Raw genomic sequence first — 22,105 nt, 5'->3', positions numbered from 1 at the left:
GGCCGTCACGTGGGTGCGCACCGGGTGCGCGTCTCTGCGAGCGTCGTGAGCGTGTGCGCGTCCGGCCCGCGCGCGTCGCAGGCGTGCGTACGTGGCGCGCGTGTGCGCTGAACGGGCGCGGATGGCACGTGCTTGCGTGCACGTGGACGCGCGGGGCGGCAGGCGCAGCCGTGCACCTTCGTGTGCGCCCTTGGTTGCGCCTGCAGGCCGCGCGCACCTCTGCAGCCGCGCTGCGTGAGCTCCCACCCACCCCGGCGCGGCACTCGGCCCGGCCCACGCGGCTGTTCCATCTCTTTATTAAGATCCCGCCGGTGTCGGAGCCCCCCGAGGGCCCGGCCCACATCGGCCCCCGGGCGGTGCCGTCACGTGAGGGCTGCTCGCGCCCTTCTCATGACGGTCGCCGGGGGGGAGAGACTCTGCCCTGGGCCCGACAGCAGCCAAAGTTCACCTGCAAAAAAACACAACGAAGCAAAACCGCAACAAGGCGCGTTTTCAGCCCTGGGGATGGAGCAGCGCCAGGCTCTGCGGGCACGGGGCGAGCGGACCTGCGCCCACCTGGCCCCACGGGTACGGGGTCTGCCCAGCAGCCCCACAGCCGCGTCCCGCAGCCAGGGCCCATCAGCGGGTGCGGCTACGCCAGGACGGGAGGTGCGTGGCGTGGCAGTGCGTGCAGACACGCACAGGTCTGGGCTGGCCGTAGTGTGGCAGCGCAGCGGTGTGCGGCGAGCAGCGGGCGCAGAAGATCTGCAGAGAGAGCAGCACCGAGTAGAACCACGGCCCTGCAGCCCCGCACCCGGCCCAGCCCCCCCCCCCCCCCCTCCCCGTACCTTCCCACAACTGCGGCAGTGGTGGCGGCGGCGCAGCAGGGTGAAGGGAGCACGGCAGGCAGAGCAGTGGCTGCTGCTGCTGTCCGGCACCCACTCGGGCCGTCTGTGCGCTCCTGCTGGGGAAATGTGAAGGGGAGAGCAACGGGAGGGTTACCAGGGGTCCCTGCCCCAGTCAGAGCACAGCCACCCAGCTGGCACCGCCCTCCAGCTCCACTGCCCCTTACCTGCCCTTTGGAGCCCGGTGGCATCTCTGGGGCTGGGGCACAGGGGGCAGTCATCCACGTGGGGCACATCACCTGCATACAGCTCGCCGTCCTCATCCTCTGTGGGGACAAAGTTATTTATCTGTCTGAACCGGGGCAGGGCTCAGCCCCGCGAGTGTCCCCTGGGGTGGGACATGTTGCACGCCATGGCTGCCAGCATCCCCAGCTGGGCACTGTGGCTATGCTGTCCCCACGCTGTTATCACAGCCCCATTTCCCCGGGGACAGGAGGAGCCATGCCTCGTGCCAGCCCTGTTACGCACTACTGCCGCCTGTCTCTTCTGAGGTTTCTGCTGGTGAGGCTACGATCTTGAAGACGGTTTTCAGGATGCTGCGCAGATCACTGGCAAAGTTGGTCTGGAGCTGATCAGCCACCCCTGTATGGGGATGTGAACTCAGGGCACTCTGTGAGCGTGGGGTCGGGAGGGGGATGCAGCACTCACTCACCAGAAATACAGACGAAGAGGGTGTGCAGCATGTCCTTAGTGCTGCTGTAGTGGGAGCGCAGCTCCGAGCAGCGGGAACCCAGTGTGGCCTCCAGCCGTGGCCCCGGGGGGTGCTGGGGGCTGTGTGTGGGGAGGTGATCGTCACCCACCGCATGGAACAAAAAAGCCCTATCCCACCAGGCAGGGATCGGCACACCCCATCCGTGCTCCCTCCCAAGCAGACCCCCACGTGCCTCTCTGTGCATGGGTTGTCCACTGCACCCAACCTCCCCATAAAACTGTGGTGTACAGGGGTGGTGTGGGGACTCTCCAGGAGACCCCACGGAGTAGGGGGTGCCACTCTGGGCACTGCTTCCCCCCAGGCTGGTGGGGTAACTGAGCTGCAGGGATCCTCTGCTTCAGCTGCACAAAGGCTCCTCTCCAGCAGGCACAGCTCCTCTGCTGACAGCACCCACAGCAGATCCCTGCAGGAAGGGGACAGTGTGACCCCACGTCATGCCCACACTGCTGCCCCCTACCCTGCTGCCCACATACCTGATCTTCATCAGCAGGTTGTAGAAGGGGCTGAACACCCGTGACATCTGCTCAGGGCTGCGCTCCAGGCTGAGTGGACCCTCAGGGTAGATGAGGAGACCGCTGTGAGGGGACAGCACGGAACATAGGGTGGAGGGATCAGCACAGGGCACCCCTGGGCACTCCTGGTGGGGCAGGGGGCTGCACGCACCTGATGATGGCCAGGCGAGGGATGGTGAACATCAGCAGTGGTTCGTAGCCATCAATCATCTCCTGGGTCAGATAGCCCAAGCGCAGGGCTCTGGGGGGCACACAGCCTTACAATGGGGCTGGGGTGATGCCAGGAGGATGCCTCATGCCCTCCCCAGCACACCGTGTCCCCACCTCTCCACTGTCTCACAGAAGAGCACAATGATCTCCTGCTGCCTGTAGATCTCATCAGGGGATTTCACTGCCACCAGCGAGGACACGTAGCTGTAAAGTTGGGGGTCAGTGAGGTGCCACTGGACCCCACTGAGCCCCCACAGCCTCAACACCCAGTCCCCACCTGAGCTCAAACTCAGCAAACAGGTGGTCAAACTGGATGAGCGCAGCCCGCACGGGCTCAGGGTAGGTGCTGGGATGGCTCAGGCTCTGCTCCCGCAGCAGTGCCCGCACCAGCTCCAGGCTGCACAGCAGGTTCCTGGCACGCGGCCTCAGTTGTGCCCCATCCGCCTCCTCCACCTCAAGGAAGGTCCCTGCCAGAAGACACTGCCGGGACCAGGGATGTGTCAGGAACCGGGACCAGGGGAAGACAGGGGACAGAGCCTGGAGCTCACCCCCAGCTTGTCATCCCCTCCTCAGGGGCTGACCTCGGCAGCAAACAACATGTGGTTCCCCAGGTTGTCCACCAAGAGCTCCTCAGGGAACTTGACGAGGTAATCACGGCTGTGCCTCTGCGTGGGGATGCACTCCTCCATGATGTGCTCAATGACTGCCAGCAGCTGAGCCTGGTGGGAACAGAGACGTCACCGCGGCCACCCCAAGAGCCATGAGCCGTGCGCTGAGGTCACTGTGCCGCACCTGGCTGACGTGGAGCTGGTTGAGGAGCACCAGGTACTGCTGCGGGTCCAGCTCAGCATCCAGCCCGTTGATCTCGGCCACCACCCGTGTCACCCGCTCATCGGCGAAGAAGAACTGCGAGAGCAGCCGGGGGTCGGAGCGCTGCAGGCAGAGGACAAGCGATGGGGCTCACACACGGCGGGGCCCCAGATGGAGCCGCCCCGCTGTCCCCACCCATCCCTCAGTTTCTCCAGAGCAGAGCAGGACGAACAAGCTTGCCCTCATCCCGGCAGTGTGGGCACAGATCCATACAGGGCCGTAAACACGGCAGCGGGTGAAAGGTCTGCAGGAAGGCTGCGGGTAGGGAGTGCAGGGGCATCGGTAATTCACCCCCGCCCGACCGCTCCCCAGAACTCTCACGTGGTGGCCGAGGTTGTGAGGCCGGGGTTGCCGAGGATCGGTCCCAGCGATCTGGGGCGGCCCCGGAGCTGCCCGGTCCTGTCGGGCTCCCCCGGCACCGCCACACCGTGAGTCACCGGCCGGGCCCGCGGCACCTCTTCCTCCTCCCGCCCTGCTCCGGGAGGGCCCGGCTCTGCTTCGCTTCCTGCGAGCGCCCGAGCCCCGCCACCCATCTCCGGTACCCCCGGGACCGCTGCACAGCGAGGGGGCTCCGCCCCCCCCCCCCCCGCCCATTCTCGGCGCCAGGTGCCCACCGGCAGCAGCGCGTGGGCAGCGAAACTCCGGGTATGGCGGCCGCCCCGTCGGGGCTGCTCGTGCCGTACCGGGAACGGGGAACAGCCGCCGCTGCTCTCACCTTGGGCCGATGCAGCCATCTCCGGAGGGCGGCGGGCAGCATGGCGTGACCAGGAGTTCTGCCGCCGCCCGGCTCCCCGCGCCCGCCGCTCGCCAACGGGGCGGGCCGGCACCGGGCACCGCCCGGGGGCGGGTCGGGGCGGTGTCTGCCCACCTCCGGGACCGCGGTCGCCGAAACCCGGCGGGACGTTCTCTGCCCTCGGCGGAACCTGGGGACGGCCCGGTGCAGGGAAGCGGTCGCCACCCGACGGACCGGTTTCTCGCCGCTTTCTTACCGAGGGCGGATCCCCGTCGGGCAGGGCGCGGTGCCCGGTGTGCCCCATGTGTGGGTGCGCCGTTCCCGCTTCCCTTCCCCCTCGATCCCCGGGGCTCCGTCGGTGCCAGCCCCACCGCTATCCATGGGGCGCAGCGAGTCTCTCCGTGGGACGGTTCCCGGCTGCGACACAGCAGGTCTTCCTCCTGTGCTTCCAAGCGGAGTTGCAGACGCCGATAATTCAGAAGCCTGAAAGCCTGACGGGCGATTCACGGCCAGAAAAGTCCGCTCCGTTCTGTCAGCTCCACCTCAGGGCGGAGGACGTCCCTGAGTCACGGCCGCTCCCCGGGGCAAGGGGGACTCGGCTCGGCGGCGGCCGTGTCGGTGCTGAGAGCCGGGATTTTGTTGCTGCGGTGTGCCACAGCGCTGGGGGCAGCCCGGGGCTGCGGGACGTGGGCTGGGGAAGCCCCACTCCGAGCTCGGGGCTGACCTGCACGGGGTTCTGCGACCTCCCCCGTGCTGACAGCAGGGCTGCGCGGTCGGAACGCCGCCAAGGGATGGGGGTAGCGCCGTCACCCCGGGAGCGGGGAGCGGACGGGGTGCGAACCCACTCGTGTCACAACACCTCGAGGAAAACCCGCGCGGCCGAGATGGATCAGCGGATCGGCAGCCTGCAGGTGGTGCAGAGCCGCGTGCCCGGCGCTGAGGATCGCCGCCGACCCCGGAGCTCCCACGCGTGGGCGCGGCGCAGGGACTAGGGGGAGCCTCCGCGCGCGGCCGCCGCGCCACCTCCGGCCGCCAGGGGGCGCCACAACGCGCGGCGCTGCCCGCTCGGAAGATGGCGGCGACGGCTTCACCTCGCCGGGCCGCCCCCCAGGCAGGGGCCGGACGGGCCGCGCCGCCATATTGGCTGTTGTCCTGTCTGCGGCGGGCCGCGCTCGCCATGACTCGCAGGCGGAACAAGGTGGCGGTGGCCGGAGGCGCCGCGAACCGCCGAGAACGTCCGGGAGGGGCCGCCGGTCCTCCTCCCGCCCCTCCGCCGCCGCCTCCCCCGCCGCCGGAGCCGCCCGCCCCGCCCGAGGCGGTGGTAGCGGCGGGCGGCAGCGCGGAGCCGGGCAGAGCCGCTCCTCAGGTACCGGGACGGCCGCGCGGCGCTGCGGGGCGGTTCCGAGGGGCGGCCGTTGGGTGCGGGGCCCGGGCAGGCAGGCAGGCAGGCAGGCCTCGCGTCGGGCCGTCCGGCTCCGCGCCGTCCCCGGGCTCGCTCTCGGGTCGCGACGGGCGGGCAGGGCCGGGCCCCGTCCGCGTGGGGCGCGGGGATGGGAGCGGGCCGCGGGGCTCCGCGCTGCCGTGCCGGGTGGCTCCGTGCCGGGGCTCCCACCGGCGTGTGCGAGCGGGGGGCGCGGCCCTCATCCCGCGGCGACGAGGGAATTGCCGCGGCGGGGTCTGGGAGCCCGTCTGCCGCCGCCGCTCGCCTTGAGCCGCGGGAGATAGGGCGGCTCCGCCAGCCCCGTGCCCGGCGCGCCCCGCGCTGCATCCCCGCTGCTCCGCTCGGGAGGAGCCCCGCGTGCCCTTTGCAGGGCAGAGCCCCGCGCCGGGGGCTGCCGTCTCTCCCCTGAGCGCTACGGAGCGCTGCGAGGATGTGCTCCCAGACCCTGGCAGGGGATCCAGCCCCGCCGCAGGTGAGCGGAGCAGCGGCTGAGCGGGCTGCGGGCTGCTGCCCGGCACCCATCCCCGGAGCACGCTGCGGGGAGCCTGAGGCACAACCCACCCCCCCCACCCCCCCCCCCGTCTTCCGGGGCACGGCTCCCCCCCGAGGCACAGCCTCCCGCTCTGCCTGCATGCTCTGGGTGTGCTGGGAAACGCCATCCCATCGCATGGAGCAGCAGCTGCACCTGCTCTTGCTGAAACATGGGATGGCCCAATAGCCCCCAGGCCGTGGCTGTCTCACTGGGCAGGGGAGCTGTGTGCCCCCCTGCACTCTCCTTGGCCTCTGACCTTTGCTTCACCTTGAGCCTAGGAGACACCATCTGTTTCATGGCAGCAGTTAAATGTGCACTCATTGTTGCGGAGCCCACCGCAGTGGCAGACAATGGGGGCTCTCATGTCGTGCTGGGCTGGTCCTGGCTGCGGGGCCTCCGGTGAGCTGAGGGTTGGGCTCTGGTGTGTGCAGTGGCATTGGGCTGTGAGCCCTGGCCCTGCCGCTCTGTGCAGGGAGAGCACCACCCTGGTGCATCTCTGCCACCAGCTGCACAGAACAAAGAGGCGGGCGGGAGGACCTGGGATGTGTGAGCGCTGCTGTGGGGTTCTGCAGTGGATGAGCAGGGAGCGTTGTGGCTGAGGGCCCCCGTGTCAACCCTGCCTGGAGACATCTGTGGGTTGCGCTGTGCTCTAAGGGTCCTCTTGGTGCTGCTGTACCACAGGTGCACTGGGAGTTGCTGGTGGCCTCACAGGCTGTTGTGGTGCTGGCTGGTGGTTTAGCATAGCCTGGTTCTCCCAGGGGTCTGAAATACCCACAGCTGGCACATCCTGGGCTGACAGCAGCTGGGCAGCCCAAGGCTGCTCTGTTTTACTGGGAGAAGGTGCAGACCCACATACAGCCTGCAAAAAATAGTCTGTTTTGCAGTCAGCATCCTGAAGTCTTTCATGCACCTGCGCTGACCTGATGCCCTGCAGCAGGTCCTTTGGGTGACTTGTGGCCTGTGTGTCCCACTGCAGGTGCTGCCCACCGCCAACCAGTCCGTGCAGACGTGCTGCCTGCTCTGCCACCGTGAGCGCAAGGACTGGGGAGGCCCGTCCCACAATGGGCTGGTTTCTCCGGGTGAGAGGCTGCCACCAGACTTCGTGCCAACGCTCGTGCAGAACCTCCTGGGAGAAATGCCGCTGTGGATCTGCCAGAGCTGCCGGAAGAGTGTGGAGGAGGAAGAGCGGCGGGCAGTGCAGGAGCAGGCCCTGGCGGTACGCGGCTGGGGAGCAGTGGTTGGAAGGGCTGGGGCTCCTGGGAGCGTGGCCTTGCAGTGCTGATTGTCCTGTGGCGTGAGCTGGGTCTGCGGGCCCCTTGCTCGCTCCAACCTTAGCTCCTCGGGTGTTGCTCAGAAAGGGTAGGGGATGATGCAGAGGCTTGTCTGGCAGCCTGTGCGGTGTTGGAATTGCCTACCTGGCAGAGCTGGCAGCACTGCTGCTTTGCTAGCCCTGCCACACTTTGCTTTGTGTTCCTCTTGCACTGGCTCTGTGGCAAGCTGCCCGCTGCCTGGCTCTGTGCTGCCACGCTGGGTCTTGTCAGAGCTGCAGTTGCCAAGGTGAAAGGGGCAGTGCATGGCAGGGCGGATCTTGCCCTGTGCAGAGCTCGAGGGCAAAGCAGTGACTTCCTGTGTGCCTTTGTTTAACCCTGGCCCATGCTGAACACAACTGGAGCAGCACGTGGCCTTTGACATCCACCTCGCTGTTGGCTTGGGCTCTGGGAACCAGGCTGCCCATCTGCTGGATAGAGGCAGTGAGAGGAGCAGGGGCTTGGGGTCAGTGGAGAGGGTCTTGGCCCCAACATCCTGGGGCAAAGGTCTCCTGCCTCACCCCCACCCTGCTCCTACTTCACTCTGTGTTTTCCCTGCCAGGTCTCGTTATCCCACACATCCTGCAAGTCGCAGTCTTGTGGGGGTGGTTCCCACTCCTCTTCCTCTTCCACCTCCTCCTCTTCCTCCTCGTGCCACGGGAACTCAGGGGACTGGGACCCCAGCTCTTTCTTGTCTGCTCACAAGCTCTCGGGCCTCTGGAACTCGCAGCATACCAACGGGGCCACACAGGGCAGTCCCCTCGGGGCCCCCCCTGCTGCGCTAGGTGAGTTGAAGCCAGTCATGGGGTCGAGCAGAGCTTTCTCACTGGTCTCTGGCTTAGGCTGTATCCTTACAAGCAACTTGACTGGTGGGCGGGGGCAGGCAGCAGAGGGCTTCTACTGCAGCAAAGGCAAAGGGTACTGGGACGTTGAAGCATTGTCTTGCTTTGCTGGGAGCGTTGCTCCAGCAGTGTCAGTATGCCACGCTGCAGGCAGGGTGGAGTGGGGTGGCTGCAGGCAGAAGTGCTGTGCTGAAGGCTGCAGTGCTTTTCCCACCGGAAATGGCCGTGAGACACTCAGCAGTAGCCAGGCCCTAGCTTTGCTTTCCTTGCAGGTGAAAAGCACTCCAGCCTGGCTCTCTCTTCAGAGTGCATCAGCCAGGCTCCTGCCATGGTGGCGGGGCTCAAGGCCTGTCCCTATGGCCATACAACCTCCCCCGCCACTGGCAGTGCTGCCCCAGGCTCGCCTCTGCCTACCTCACTTGACTTCTGCAAGACGCTGCCGAAGCAGTTCAAAAGCATGTGCCGGAGGGCCACCCCACCAGGTGCGTGTACCAGGGGTAGGTCTGGCCTCATCCTCACGGCCCACTGCCTTCTCTGCCCCTGTGCCTTTCCCCACGTTTTGCCCTTTTTGTCAGGGCACCTGTGGGGCAGATGAAGCTGCTGAGGCCCATTGCAAGCAGAGATGACTTTTGGCTTTTAACCTGAGTACCTGGGTGGGGAGGACAGGGTTTGTCACTGTAGAAGAAGCCCATGCAGATGTGCTGTCTGTTCTGCTCCCTCCGGAGCAACCCAATCCCCATGCATTGCCTTCCGGCTGAAGTTTGGTGCTATGGTACCTCTTGGTACTAGTAGAGACCTGGGGCCCAAAGGTCTTCTGCCTTTCTCTAGGCTGGCCTAAGCTTGAGATCAGGGACCCATGTGCGTTTGGGCTGTAGGATTATCTCTGAGTGTGGCCTTGTCACTTGACTGTCTCTGCTTCTGCCTGTCTGCAGGTGAAGCCTTCCACTCCTCAGAGCATCATCAGCACTCGGACCTCACTGCTCCTCCCAACAGTCCCACTGGGCTCCCTTCCCAGCCACCAGCGCTGGTTCCCTCCAAGCAGATGCCTGCCCACCCAGGACCCTTCGGCTCCCCTCCACACGTCCCGCTGGGCACCACCCCGCAGGCTGCACTCTTCCCTGCACCCAGCGTACAGGCAGCAGCCCCGAAGCCAGCATCAGAGTCCCCTTCCGCCGGCGCAGTCTCGCACAGCCCAGGGTCGTGTAAGAGCCCTCACCTGCCCCCCGCCAATGTGCCGCTGCTGAAGATGCCACCTCCGCTTTCGGGCTGCACTCATCCCTGCAATGGGCACTGCAGTACTTCGCTCATCCCTCCGCCTGCCTCCCACCAACTGCCCGGCACAAACAGGTGAGTGGATGAGCCCTGCGTGTTTCCAACCTCTCCTCACTGGGTGATACCACCCCTGCCCAAGGATGCAATTTCCCCTGTGGAGGGATTGACTACTCTGGAATGGTGGTGCAGAGAGCCTGTGTTTATGGGCCAGTTCTGCTGTTGTAGACCCCTGGTCTTTAAGAGTTAAGCTGTTTTTCTCCCTACATGTCTTCTCTGTGCGGTTGTCCTTTAGTACTGTGGTGCAGAAGAGACTGCTTGCTTGCTTACTGCTCCTCCAGCTAAAAGACCCAAAGAAACCGCCTGGTCAACCTGCTGTTGGCCAACAGGACCCATGTCAGTGAGACCCATCGGGCAGCTGAGGCACTGGGCAATGGTTTTCAAGAAGATGAAGCCTGTGGACTGGTGGTTCTGCTCCCCTGGCCCTCTTTGGGCTACCTGTGCCTTGGAAGAGAGCATGCTGAGTCGAGGGTGTTGGTTCCTCTCTGCTGATTAGCTCTCCCTGCGGAGGGCCAGACAAGTCTCGAGCTGGAGCTAGAGGAATGGTGCTGTGGGCCGTGCCCTGGCTGCCCTGTCCCTGAACTGGGTGGTCTGTGCCTGTGGGAGTCGGGCCTGCCTGCACGTGGGGATGTCTGGCAGCTGCATGCAGTTCCAGTGTTTCTCACCTGTGCTACCTGCCACCCCCAGTGAGTACCGCTCCCTGCCCTGGGATCAGCTCGTGGCCTTGCAGGGGACACTGCTTGCTGGAATTCTGGTGGGCCAGCCTTCTGCCTGCTAGAAGTGCTGGGGGGTGAAGAGTTAGGAATACCTTCTGTCACGGGCTCCTACGGCATTTTCCTTGCAGAAAGAGGGTGCAGGGGGCTGGGGTTTGTCTGCCCTGCAAATCCTTTTGCTCTGGCACAGGGTGCCTCAGGAAAGGTGTTCTTATACACCTAGTGGGATGATTTTGAGCTCCTTTGCTTGCACTCACTTCTCACCATTCTCCTCAGGGACCCGTCTTGCAAAGGACACAAGTTCCCGAATGGTACCAGCTGCCATCCGCCGCAGCCGTGTGAGGCAGATGAGGGTCTTGGGGAGGATGAGGACAGCAGCTCAGAGCGCAGTTCCTGCACCTCCTCTTCCACCAACCAGAAAGATGGGAAGTTCTGTGACTGCTGCTACTGTGAGTTCTTCGGCCACAACGCGGTGAGTGAGACCACTCTGCAGTCACCTCTGGTCTTTGTGTTCTGCTCTGTGGTGTAACGTTGGTGTGTGGAGAGCATGCAGGTGGGAAGGTCTGGCCACAGCTTTTCTCTGCCAGTATGTGTACCCTGTCAGATCAGGGTGCTTCAGGCCTCTAATCATCTTTGTGGCTATGTTGGAAAGGAGTTCAATAAAAGTTGTGCTGGGGACAGGAGTGGCTGGGGAGAGCGATGGGTGGCTAGTGTGGAAGCTGGGGCTGCCTGCGTGTCACACTGGTTCTGGTACCTGCCAGGCTTGACAGCTCTCACCTCCCACAGCCACCAGCCGCTCCCACAAGCCGCAACTACGCTGAGATTCGGGAGAAGCTGCGCTCGCGCCTCACCAAGAGGAAGGAGGAGTTGCCTCAAAAACTAGGGCACAACAACAGCTCAGGAGAGCCTGCTGTGGACCACCGCAATGTGGATGAGCTGCTGGACTACATCAACAGCACAGAGCCCAAGCCCTTGAACAGTGCCAAGGCAGCCAAGCGGGCACGGCACAAGCAGAAGAAGAAGGTGAGGCTGGGCAGAGGGAAGTGCTGCTCTGTGTCCTGCCTAGCTAAGCAAGGCGGGAGAAGTAGGCAAGAGGGAGGCCTGTCCTACTCCTTTTAGAAGGTCAGGGCAAGACTGCTGCTGGTGGAGCTTTGCATTCTCTCACTTCATTCCATTTGGTTTCTTGAGCTCTGTGCCCTTTGCTGCCCTTCTCCTGACTTAGCGTCAGTGTCTAGTTCTTTGGGGACTTCCCTGCATCTCTACCTAAAGCATTTGGGGGGGAGGCTAAGCTGCTCTGTTGTGTGTTGTAGTTCTGACAAGCAGCCTCTGTAGTGGAAAACTGTGCTATGAAGGCTTGTGCTGTTCACTGGTGCCTCGTGCCCAGAGTGGTGTCCTCTGTGCAGTATGGTTGCTTTTGTGGTGCTTGCAGGGGATGTGTGACAGTTCAGCAGTTTGGGGATAGTGGAAGGCTTGGGAAAGCCATGCTGAACACTGGCTGTTGGTTTGCTGCCTGGCTAGGCTGGTGTGTGGCTTGCACACATCTTCCTGGCCCATCTGATCTTCACTTGTGTTGCAGGAGGAGAAAGCCCAGCTGGAGGCAGAGGCCCAGAAGCGTGCAGAGCGTGCCCCTGCAAACAGCCAGAGCAGGGAGCCAGCCGAGGAGAAGCTGCTGGAGTGGCCGGAGTTGGAGCTGGAGCGTGTGAACAGCTTCCTCAGCAGCCGGCTGCAGGAGATCAAGAACACCATCAAGGATTCCATCCGGGCCAGTTTCAGTGTCTATGATCTCAACCTAGATGTCAATGACTTCCCCAAGAAGGCAGCTGTCTTGGAGCAGAAGAACCTGATCTCCCACCTCAATGGCTCCTCTGACCTGCAGGACATAGACCTGGCCCTCGCCCCGCTCAGCCTGGGCCCCACCAAGAGCCACACACTGCTGCGGGGTGAGCTGGGCCCTCGATGGGGTGATGGGCCAGGGGAGCTGCCGCTGGCCCCGACGGCCACCGAGAACGGCGTGGTGAAGCGCCTCAGCGCCGTGCCCAGCCTGTCCCGCATGATCTGGGTGCAGTCCAAGGCTGCAGACTCTGCTGTGGACTGTGGTGGGCAGAGCCCAGAGCCCAAGGAGGGACTGCAGCCCAAGGAGCCAGAGCCATCAGAGCAGGTGCTGGCAGGGGGTCGGCAGCGAAAGAACAAGCGGCAGAGCGGGCAGGTGAAGAAAGGGGACGGTGCTGTGGTGCTCAGTGGCCAGGCCAGGCCGGAGAACTCTGGTGTGAAGGGGCAGGTGCTGGGAACCAAGCACCCTTCGAAGCCCAGCACTGCAGAGCCACAGCGGGTGGGTGGCTGCACTGAGGTGGAGAGTGGCAAGGGGCAACCCTGGGGCTGCGGCACTGCCAGACCGGAGAAGGAGAGAAGCAGCGATTGGAAAGGTCGGAGGGGAGAGGGCAAAGCTGAGCTGCCAGATCTGGTGCAGCTGCCCACCCCAGCCACTGGGGACCGGCAGCTGCCTCCCCTTGCTGCCCTGGGGGGATCCCCCCAGCCCAAGGGCAAGAGCAGGAAGAACCGCAACAAGGTGGAGAAATCCAATACCTCTATCGGTGAGTGCCTGCAGCTCTGCCCTGCCGTGCTCTTGCTGCTGTGGCCCCTTCCCCAGCCCTTGCCCTGCCTGCTGCCAGGTTCCTTCCTGTCTTGCCCTGATGTGTGTGGGTCCCATCCCTGGCACTGTCCTGTTGGGAACAGCTGGGTTTTAGGGGTGTTGCTGTTTTGTGGTGACCTTGTGCTCTGCTTGCCAGATGACGTGTTCCTACCCAAGGACTTAGATAGTGTAGAGATGGATGAAACTGACCGGGAAGTGGAGTATTTCAAGAGGTGAGGCAGCATCTCCTGGCAGGGTGTATGTGAGGTCACCCTGCCTGGGGTTGGGGGCTGAGGTTCTGGGGGCTCTGTTGCTCACTGGGGCTCCGTTCTCTCCCGGCCAGGTTCTGTCTGGACTCTGCCAAGCAGACGCGGCAGAAGGTGGCCGTGAACTGGACCAACTTCACCCTGAAGAAAACCACTTCCAGCGCAGCGCAGTGAGGTGCGGGGCCGCCCCCCCCCTCCCCACCCTCGGCCGCTCCGCTCTCCTCACTGTGCCCCGTCACTCCCTCCCGGGGGCCCCCGGCTCTCCTCTATGGGGTCCCCCGTTACGGGGACCCCGGTGCTCTCCTGCCCCGCGGGGCCCCCGGGGCTCCCCCCACCTCCTCCTCCCCACCGCGGGGTCACCCCGCCCCAACCGTCCCCTCGCCCTCTCCGCCCGGCTCCCTGCGCCGCGGGGGAAGGCCTGTGCTGGACCCAATAAAGAACTTTTTAATTTTTTATTTTATTTAACCCCAGCCTCTGCTGCTTTGTTTCGCGCCCCGCGGGCGGGGCGTGCTGTGCTGTACGCATTCCGCGGAAGTTTGGTCTCTGAGGGGATCCGTAGGGCCAATTCTCCCGCGCGGGAGGAGGCGATGCCGTGTTGCCAGGCGACAGTACGCTCGTTTTACGTCACTTCCGGTGCGCCCGTTTTACATCCGGGGCAGCGAGGCGACTGGGTGGTGGCGACGCCATGGAGCCGGGCGCGGAGCGGAAGGTGAAGCCTAGGCCGCTAACGGCGAACCCCGGCTCCGCGCCCTCTCCGCTCACCCTACGTCTCCCCACAGAGGCAGCGCGAAGAGGCGGCCGACGGATCCGACATGTCGGGAGAGGACGACGAGGACTACGTGCCATACGTGCCGGTGAAGCAGCGCAAGCAGCAGATGGTAACGGCGTAACGGGGCTCTGGGGGTTGCGCTCCGTACCGGTGCGGCGTCTCTCAGCCCGCGGTTCTTCTCCAGCTGCAGAAGCTGCTGCAGATGCGGCGGAAGGTGGTGTCGGAGGAGGAGCAGCGGGACAGCGGCAGCGAGCAGCGCGGGGATGAGGATGACATCCCCCTGGGGCCGCAGTCCAACATCAGCCTCCTGGACCAGCACCAGCACCTCAAGGAGAAGGCAGAGGGTGGGGATGGTGTGGGGCCGGTGTGGGGAGGGGCTCTGCTGGGAGCTGTGGGCGCTCTCTCACTTTTTTCCTACTTCTCCCCAGCCCGGAAAGAGTCAGCCAAGGAGAAGCAGCTGAAGGAGGAGGAAAAGATCCTGGAGAGTGTGGCAGAGGGCCGAGGTGAGCACTGGCATCCCTGTGTCCTGTAGAGCTGCTGGACAGTAGTACAGCCTGGGACTGGAGAAGGAAATCACAGTGAAAATCCTCAGTTAACAGCCAGCTGCCTGACTTTGCTGGGACTGTGCAGTTGCAGGCCCCAGGCTCCAACAGGCTGTCCCAGAGCTGCTGCCTGGATCGCCTTGCTCTGCTGTCTGTGGGCATGGAGACTGAGAGATCTCGCTAATCTTATTGCCTTTGTTTTTGCAGCATTGATGTCAGTGAAGGAGATGGCAAAGGGCATTACATATGATGATCCAATTAAAACCAGGTGTGTTTTGCAACGTGGGGGTTGTTTTTCTCAAAATATCACTTCCTTACAGCTGGCAACAGCTGGAGGCCATACAGACTGGTAGGAAAAGAATTGCTCTGTAGTCTGAGTTATACTTGCTTGGCTTCCTGACTACTTACTACTCTTTGTAAATTGAAAGACTGATGAGTCACTTTGGATGTTATTTCCCATGCAATAAGATTTATGTATGCATTTATGTAAAATTTAAAGGCTTGAGCTGAGTCTTCAGACCTTGAGGGAGACAAAGAGAATGAGAGAAGGAGAGCCCAGGAAGTTCAAGACAGTATTATGGAAATAATGAAAATGAGTCTAAATGATGTTGGCATGTTTTACCCATTATCCAGGGGCTGCTGTTATCTGTTGCATTGAGGCTCCTTACTTGGACTCTGGGGAGATTTTGTTGTGTACGACTGGCTTGGGTGTTCTCATTGCTCATGAAGCCCCTTGAGGTCACCTGTTTTCCTTTGCGGGATTTCAGAGCCCGTCAGGGAGTTCTTGTCATCCTTTGTTGGGTCAGCTGGCTCTCCCTGGCACAGTCTGCACTCTGAACTTCTTCTGTTGCTTTCTCAGCTGGAGAGCACCTCGTTACATCCTGGCCATGTCAGAGGCTCGGCACGATCGCGTGCGCAAGAAGTACCACATCCTTGTAGAGGGAGAAGGCATCCCACCTCCCATCAAGAGCTTCAAGGAGATGAAGTTTCCAGCAGGTGGGACTGGGAGCAGCTTTTTCTGGGGAGACTCGTGTCCAGCAGTGAGCGAAGCTGTTGGATCCTTAATGTTCTGTTAGCAGGGTTTCAGCTTAAATCCCCACAACAGGGATTGTATCAGCTGGCTGCTGACCCGAGGGTCATTCCTCATTGATCAGAGGGCTGTGGCTGAAAAATGAGTTGGAGGGAAGGCAGGTCATGAATATGTGTCTCATGTTTTCTAACAGCTATCCTGAGGGGCTTGAAGAAAAAAGGAATCCAGCAGCCAACACCCATACAGATTCAGGGCATCCCCACAATGTGAGTGCTTTGTGTCCCAGGTTAGGCAGTGTTTTGCTGCTTCCAGCCCACCCAGCAGCACCAACTGCTTGCTCCCCTCTAGCCCTGCTCACCCTGCTCAGATCTGGAGCTCTGAGCCCTCCTGTACTGCTCCTGCTCACCATTGGCCTGTTTCTCTGATAGCCTCTCAGGAAGGGATATGATTGGCATTGCCTTCACTGGCTCTGGGAAGACTCTGGTGTTCACCCTTCCAGTTATCATGTTCTGCCTGGAGCAAGAGAAGAGATTGCCATTCTCTAAGCGAGAGGGACCCTATGGACTCATCATCTGTCCCTCTGTGAGTTCTTGGGGCACAGTGGAGCATGGGAGAAAGCTCTCTGATGTTCAGTGACGGTTTCAGGTGCTCCCTGTGTGGGGAATTAAGGTGTTTTTTTTCTCTGCAGCGAGAGCTGGCCCGGCAGACCCATGGCATCATTGAGTACTACTGTCGCCTGCTGCAGGAGGACAGCCTGCCCCCGCTGCGCTGTGCCCTCTGCATTGGGGGAATGTCTGTTAAGGAGCAGATGGAGACGATCAAACAGTAAGACCTTGTGGGGAGGGTCCTGTGGGGCTGAAGCTGGGCTCTTTTTATTTCTAGCAGGGGACCGAGGGGTGGCATATTGGCTGGATGGCTCTGGGGAGGTGTAGGGGTGAAGGTGATGTGCCAGCTGGGTGTTATCAGCATAAGCTCTGTAAGCCCTTCTGTATACGTTTCTGCACGGGAAGAAAACTGGGTGCCCGACTGTGCCTTTCTGATCACACAGCGGTGTGCACATGATGGTGGCGACCCCTGGCCGCCTCATGGACCTGCTGCAGAAAAAGATGGTGAGCCTGGACATCTGCCGCTACTTGGCCTTGGATGAGGCTGACAGGATGATTGATATGGGCTTCGAGGGAGACATCCGCACCATCTTCTCCTACTTCAAGGTACGGGGCTGAGAAGATGGGAGCACTGTTAAGCTCAGTCCCTGCACCCACCTTTGGATGAGCACTGAATCCTTGCCTGTGCTTTGCTCCCTGTGCAGGGCCAGCGGCAGACCCTTCTTTTCAGTGCAACAATGCCTAAAAAGATCCAGAACTTTGCTAAGAGTGCCTTGGTGAAGCCTATCACCATTAACGTTGGGCGAGCAGGTGCTGCCAGCCTGGATGTTGTGCAGGTGAGGTACTTGGGAGCTCCCCCACACTATGGGGGAGGCCTCCATAGTTTGTGAGAGCAGCCAGTGCCTCCCCCACAAGGTGCTTGGTCCTCCTTCCCAGCGGGTTGTGGCATACCATGCAGTGCTGGTTTCTCTGCTGTCTGCTTGAACCTTCTCTGTGCTTCTTCCTAGGAAGTGGAGTATGTGAAAGAGGAGGCTAAGATGGTGTATCTCCTTGAGTGCCTGCAAAAGACCCCACCGCCTGTGAGTAAATATGCTTTAGCTGCTCCTGCAGTACATCTGGGGGCAGCACTGCAGCTCTGTAGCACAGCTGTAGAGATGGCAGTGAGGATGCAGCTGCCGGGCTCTGCTTTGTACTGGGGTTGGTGAAGGAAGGAGCTGTGTTCTGTGTATGTACAAGTCCTGGGCACAGAACTGTTGTGGCCTCTGTTCAGCAAGAGGAAGTGGGTTTCTCTGGGGATTGTGCTCTTTGTCAGCACACAAAAAAGCCACTCTTACATGATATGTGTGTCGTGGCAGGTGCTGATCTTTGCGGAGAAGAAGGCAGATGTTGATGCGATCCACGAGTATCTTCTACTCAAGGGTGTGGAAGCTGTGGCCATCCATGGAGGCAAAGGTCTGTGAGGGTGCTGTGGAGGTGTGGTCCTGTCTGATCCCACTCCTTCCTGGTGTGTGAGCATGGGAGGTCCCAGCATATAGCTGTTCGTCACTGCGTGAGGATGGACTGGGGCAGTGTCAGGACTTCTGGTAGGGAGTGCAGCTTTACTTACTATCATAGCAGATGTAAGCACCATGCAGCTAGCTCCCTGCGGGGCCTGCGAGTCCCTCTGCTGCTTAATCTGGGGAAAGGACGTGTAGGTTTTCACACAGGAGAGGCTTAGACTTTGTAATGCTCAGCTTTAAGGCTGTAGTGGTTGCTGCAAGAGGTAGGACTGGGAGCTCTGACCTACTCATCTTCTGTGCTGGATGTTTACAGATCAGGAGGAGAGGACAAAAGCCATTGAGGCCTTCCGAGATGGGAAGAAGGATGTTCTGGTTGCCACTGATGTCGCTTCTAAGGGCCTGGACTTCCCTGCCATCCAGCACGTCATCAACTACGACATGCCAGAGGAGATTGAGAACTACGGTGGGGAATGGGGCCAGCAGAGGCACTGAGGGAGAGTAGCTGGGTGGCCACAGGCCAGGAGGGCTGTGCACCCATGGTGGTGGTCAGTGGGACAGGGGTGCCATGTTGCATTTGTCCTGGCCTGATCCTGTCTGTTTCTTTGCAGTTCACCGTATTGGGCGTACAGGTCGCTCAGGCAACACTGGTATTGCCACCACCTTCATCAACAAAGCCTGTGGTGAGAAACTGCGTGGGATGGGGGGAGCCTGTGGGGTGGGCTGCACTGTGTGATGCAGCTGGACAAAGAGCTGCTGCTGCTTGGGTGTGGGTGGTGTTCCCCTGCAAGCAGGGGAAAGTGATTACGGTTCACAGAGAGGTGGTGGTGACATGGGGCATTGTCACCACTTGGGTGCTGGCCTCAGGGCCCTGCACATCGTTCTTTGCACTCTTGTGTTGGGCTTCTGCTAGGACTGTATCTGATCTGTGTCTCTGCCCCCAGATGAGTCGGTGCTCATGGACTTGAAGGCTCTGCTCCTGGAGGCGAAGCAGAAGGTGCCCCCTGTGCTCCAGGTGCTGCACTGTGGGGATGAGACCATGCTGGACATCGGAGGTGAGGGACCCTGTGCTGGGATGGAGAACTTGTGTGGGACTCTTAGAGTGACACGGGCTGCAGATAGGGTCCCAGCTCCCATCGCTTCAGGCTCATGGGGTGGCTCCTGTCCCCCTGCCTGCTGGGTGCCTGCTTTGTCACCGGGCCTGGCACACAGCTCAGCCTGATCTCCTTCTTCCCATTGCAGGTGAGCGGGGCTGTGCCTTCTGTGGTGGCCTGGGCCATCGCATCACTGACTGTCCTAAGCTGGAGGCGATGCAGACCAAGCAAGTCAGCAACATTGGCCGCAAGGACTACCTAGCTCACAGCTCTATGGACTTCTAGCCTGGGGACTGTGCTGTTCAGTGCTCCCCTGCACAGGCCAGGAGAGGAGGTTGGCTGCTTCTCTTCGACCTGGGGTTCACATTCTAAAACCCAGACCGACCTTGTACCACAAGACTCTCCTGTACTTCTGTGACCTGTTTTTTTGGGGACTGTCAACTGCTCAGCCTTCCTGAGCTCCTGCCCTAGATGGAAATGCGTGGAGCTGTGCTGCAGCAGCCCGATACATCAGTGTCACACTGCTGTGAGGTGCTGAGCAGGCAGGGCGTGGTGGGGGAAACTCTAGGTGGGGCGACTGGTTTGTGGCTGGTGGGCTGCTGCCCCTGCCTAGGGACTTCTATCCAGCCCCTCCAATGCCTCACAGCCTCCTTCCTCTCACCTTGATCTGTTCATCCTAGCTGTTCCTGTTAACACCAGCAGTGCTCTGGTGCAGCCAGGGCTAAGCCAAGCACGCCGTGCTTATGTCAGGTTGTCCCCTGAGAGCTGCCTGTGCTCTCACAGTATGCGTTCTGCCCCGCTGCAAGGGGTGGGCGGATGGACACCTCCTGTGGCCCAGCCTTTGCCTGTCATCCCACACACCAAAAAGGGGAAGTGTCAGAGAGAAGGAAGTCTGCCCTATGCAGTTGCTTTGGCTGAAGCAGTCACATTTCTGTGCTGCCAGCGGCCCAAGCCCCAGAGCCCTGTGTTGGCTGCTGGGGCAGTGCTGGGCCCATGGAGAGACCAGTGAAGGATGGCATCCTCTACGTCCAGCACTGCAGATTTGGAAAGGTAAAGGGCAGAGGGGGGATTTGTGGCTGGATGTAGGGTTTGTACTGCTGGCATGCTGCTTGGTCTGGGCCTGAGTCCCCCACCATCTGGGAAGGGAGTGAGCAGAGCTGGACCCCTTTAGGCTCCAGCTGTAGTGGTGGTGCTCTCCCACTGCTGAGGGATCCATCTGTGCATGCACAAGCTTGTGCTCACCCCTATGGGCTGTGACCTTGCCTGGTCATTGCGTGGCGTGCAATGAAACAATAAAGGTGTGTTACTGAGGCACAGCTCCGTGTGTGTGCGAGCGGGGCAGCAGGTGGATTGCTGGGTTGAACCTGGTCCTGGGGCAGTGCCGTGGGAGAAGCGATGGCTTTGTGTGCTTGGATCTGTGGGGACATCATGGGTGACATCATGGCAGCCCCTGGAGCTGCGTGTTCACAGACCGCCTCCTGCTAGCCTTCTCACGGCGCAGAGTGCTCTGTGCTCACCGTGTGTGTGGGTACCTAGGGTGTGCTAACAGCTCTGCTCCCACCTCGGCACTCCGTGAGAGCCAAGTCCTGGAGCTGAAGCGCGCAGCCCCCACGTGCATGGGGCTGATGCTCGGCCATGTGGGAGGCTGATGGGTATTTTGGGTGCTCTGCCACACATCTGTTTTCCAGGGCGGAGGCTCTGCTGTGCACTTGAGGTAAGTGGGGGCTTGCAGCCCCTCCATCTCGTGATGGGCTGGGAAGGGACGGGTGCTGCAGAGCCTCCCCTGGGAGGAAGTAGGCTGCAAGCTGCAGGGCCTGGCTGTGTGCAGCAGATGTGAGCTGCCAGCAGGAGCACGGCAGCTCAAAATGGCTTTCATTTGCATGGCGGTCCAGCATCAGAACAGCTTTCTGTGCCCTGTTGCAGTGCACATCCTCATAGGCAGAGACCCCTGCATGCCCATTCCTAAGCCACATGGACGTGGCAGACAGCTCCCTGCTATCACTTTTCCCCCATATCCACACCCTTCCTCCATTCCAGCGGACCTGGAGGAAGATGCGAGCACAGCTTTTTGCTGCCAGCCCCTTTGGTGTGGCCCGCATGGAGAAGTTTGATGCACGGGATGAGGGCACAGTGCCTGAGGCCTCCCTGTGGCGCTGCGCCCGCCGTGTCATCCGCCTGTCTGACTGTGTCTCCGTTGGCCCCATGGGCACTGAGAGCTGCCCCAAAGCCACTGCCGCCTTCTACCTCACCACCACGGAGAAGAACTATGTGCTGGCAGCTGAGCATCGGGATGAGTGGATCGAGCAGCTCTGCCAGCTGGCCTTTCAGGTACACCCAGCATCTTCCCGCTGCTTCAGGCGAGGAGAATGAGGGTGCTGGGGGGGGCCGCATTCACCTCCCTCTGTTCCAGGTCAAAAAGGAAGCAGCACAGAGCAGCAGCACCGGGCTGCAGCCCATCCCTATGGAGGAGAACTGCCTCTACTCCTCGTGGCAGGATCGTACGTGCTGCAGTGGGGCTGGGGGTGGGGGAGAGGGCTTTCCACTGGGTGTGCAGCAGGACTGACCTCACTCTGCTTCCACAGTGACAGAGTTCCCAGTGCTGGTGCTGAGGACGGAGGCAGCCGCCCGCTGCGAGCTGCACGGGCACTACGTGCTGGCAGCCCTGCCCCAGAGCTTGACGCTGAAGGATGCGCAGTCCCAGCAGCCCCTGCTCACCTGGCCCTACCCGTTCCTCCGCAAATTCGGCCAAGATCAGGTAGGTGCACCCTCCCCAGGGGCCTCCACCTGCAGGAGTAGCAGGTGCCAGCCCCTCACCCTGCCCTCTGTCCCGGCAGGACATCTTCTCCTTTGAAGCCGGCCGCCGCAGCGACTCGGGCGAGGGCACCTTCACCTTCAGCACCCCGCGAGCCCCAGAGCTGTGCCGGGCCGTGGCCGCCGCCATCGCCTGTCAGCAGCAGGGCCGGGAGAGCCCCCAGCTGGCAGCCCAAGGTCTTGGCACCCAACCCTGGGGGCCAGAGGCTGAAGACCCCCAGCACAGCCCAATGCTGGGCCGGCCGCAGCCAGGCTCGCACTCGGCCTCACATTCCTCGCCCAACCTTCTCCGCTTCCCCACCGTGGAATCGGAGGCTGCTGGCCCTATATTGTACGCCTCCATCGCTCGCGGCCAGCAGCCCCACTTCGGGCCGTGCCCGCCCAAGCCGCTCTCCGAGCATCTCTATGAGAACATCTTCACGGCCCAGCCTCGGCCTCCGGCGGAGGAAGAGCAGGAGGAGGAGGAGGACGGGCGCTGGGAGCTGGGCTGTCGCCAGGCCCCCGAGGGCCACAGCAGCGAAGCCGCCACCCCCTACCCCGCCCGCAGCGCCCCGCAGCCCCACAGGCAGCGCTGGGGGCCGGGGGGAAGCAGAGGCGATGCGGAGGAACACTCCAGGCCTAAGGCTCAGCGCACCCTGCGGGCCAAACTGGTGCGGCTGCTGAGTCGGGACGGCCCCGGCGCGCGGGACTGGCCGTGAGCGGGAATAAAGGCCGTGCACCGCCCGACCCCGGGGCCGCGGCCGGCCGCCAGGGGGCGCCGTAACACCCTCCGTCATTG

The 22,105-nt window shown here is 62.0% G+C and overlaps 4 protein-coding genes across 7 annotated transcripts; 3 read left to right on the top strand and 1 right to left on the bottom strand.

Moving 5' to 3' along the window:
• Positions 1–16: 16 nt before the first annotated feature.
• On the bottom strand, positions 17–4,005 carry LOC125700167 (lateral signaling target protein 2 homolog). Of its 3 annotated transcripts, none has more exons than XM_048960538.1 (13): positions 3,904–4,005; positions 3,111–3,251; positions 2,900–3,037; positions 2,596–2,798; positions 2,433–2,522; positions 2,260–2,349; positions 2,070–2,171; positions 1,769–1,999; positions 1,537–1,655; positions 1,353–1,466; positions 1,052–1,150; positions 828–943; positions 17–744 (listed from the first exon to the last, which is right to left on the bottom strand). In XM_048960538.1, exons 1-13 carry the CDS (start codon positions 3,943–3,945, stop codon positions 619–621), a joined length of 1,611 nt encoding a protein of 536 aa, XP_048816495.1. In that variant the 5' UTR covers positions 3,946–4,005; the 3' UTR covers positions 17–618. The 3 variants fall into 3 exon arrangements, 2 of the variants coding, with proteins under 2 accessions (XP_048816495.1, XP_048816496.1); XM_048960539.1 differs by having other exon boundaries at positions 828–940; XR_007379798.1 differs by lacking the exons at positions 17–744; positions 828–943 and having other exon boundaries at positions 1,353–1,452.
• A 973-nt stretch (positions 4,006–4,978) lies between these two features.
• On the top strand, positions 4,979–13,569 carry FAM193B (family with sequence similarity 193 member B). Of its 2 annotated transcripts, XM_048960354.1 has the most exons (11): positions 4,979–5,287; positions 6,871–7,110; positions 7,764–7,986; positions 8,316–8,525; positions 8,976–9,390; positions 10,362–10,557; positions 10,872–11,108; positions 11,662–12,676; positions 12,872–12,947; positions 13,058–13,155; positions 13,452–13,569. In XM_048960354.1, the coding sequence occupies exons 1-10, from the start codon at positions 4,994–4,996 to the stop codon at positions 13,152–13,154; spliced, it is 3,003 nt and encodes a 1,000-aa protein (XP_048816311.1). In that variant the 5' UTR covers positions 4,979–4,993; the 3' UTR covers position 13,155; positions 13,452–13,569. The 2 variants fall into 2 exon arrangements, with proteins under 2 accessions (XP_048816311.1, XP_048816312.1); XM_048960355.1 differs by lacking the exons at positions 8,316–8,525; positions 13,452–13,569 and having other exon boundaries at positions 13,058–13,406.
• DDX41 (DEAD-box helicase 41) lies at positions 13,564–20,483 on the top strand. Its single transcript, XM_048960382.1, has 17 exons — positions 13,564–13,689; positions 13,760–13,858; positions 13,934–14,093; positions 14,178–14,252; positions 14,499–14,559; positions 15,151–15,287; positions 15,515–15,587; positions 15,750–15,903; positions 16,010–16,146; positions 16,370–16,532; positions 16,631–16,762; positions 16,934–17,005; positions 17,282–17,378; positions 17,739–17,888; positions 18,034–18,105; positions 18,367–18,477; positions 18,665–20,483. The coding sequence occupies exons 1-17, from the start codon at positions 13,666–13,668 to the stop codon at positions 18,799–18,801; spliced, it is 1,854 nt and encodes a 617-aa protein (XP_048816339.1). The 5' UTR covers positions 13,564–13,665; the 3' UTR covers positions 18,802–20,483.
• On the top strand, positions 19,457–22,092 carry DOK3 (docking protein 3). Its single transcript, XM_048960383.1, has 5 exons — positions 19,457–19,566; positions 20,554–20,844; positions 20,927–21,014; positions 21,099–21,271; positions 21,351–22,092. The coding sequence occupies exons 1-5, from the start codon at positions 19,510–19,512 to the stop codon at positions 22,023–22,025; spliced, it is 1,284 nt and encodes a 427-aa protein (XP_048816340.1). The 5' UTR covers positions 19,457–19,509; the 3' UTR covers positions 22,026–22,092.
• Positions 22,093–22,105: the final 13 nt, after the last annotated feature.

The sequence above is a fragment of the Lagopus muta genome, chromosome 14 (assembly GCF_023343835.1).
Source record: "Lagopus muta isolate bLagMut1 chromosome 14, bLagMut1 primary, whole genome shotgun sequence".
NCBI classification, from domain to species: Eukaryota; Metazoa; Chordata; class Aves; order Galliformes; family Phasianidae; genus Lagopus; species Lagopus muta.
The sequence above is the reverse complement of the archived record's forward strand: the minus strand, read 5'-3'. Positions and strand labels throughout refer to the sequence as shown.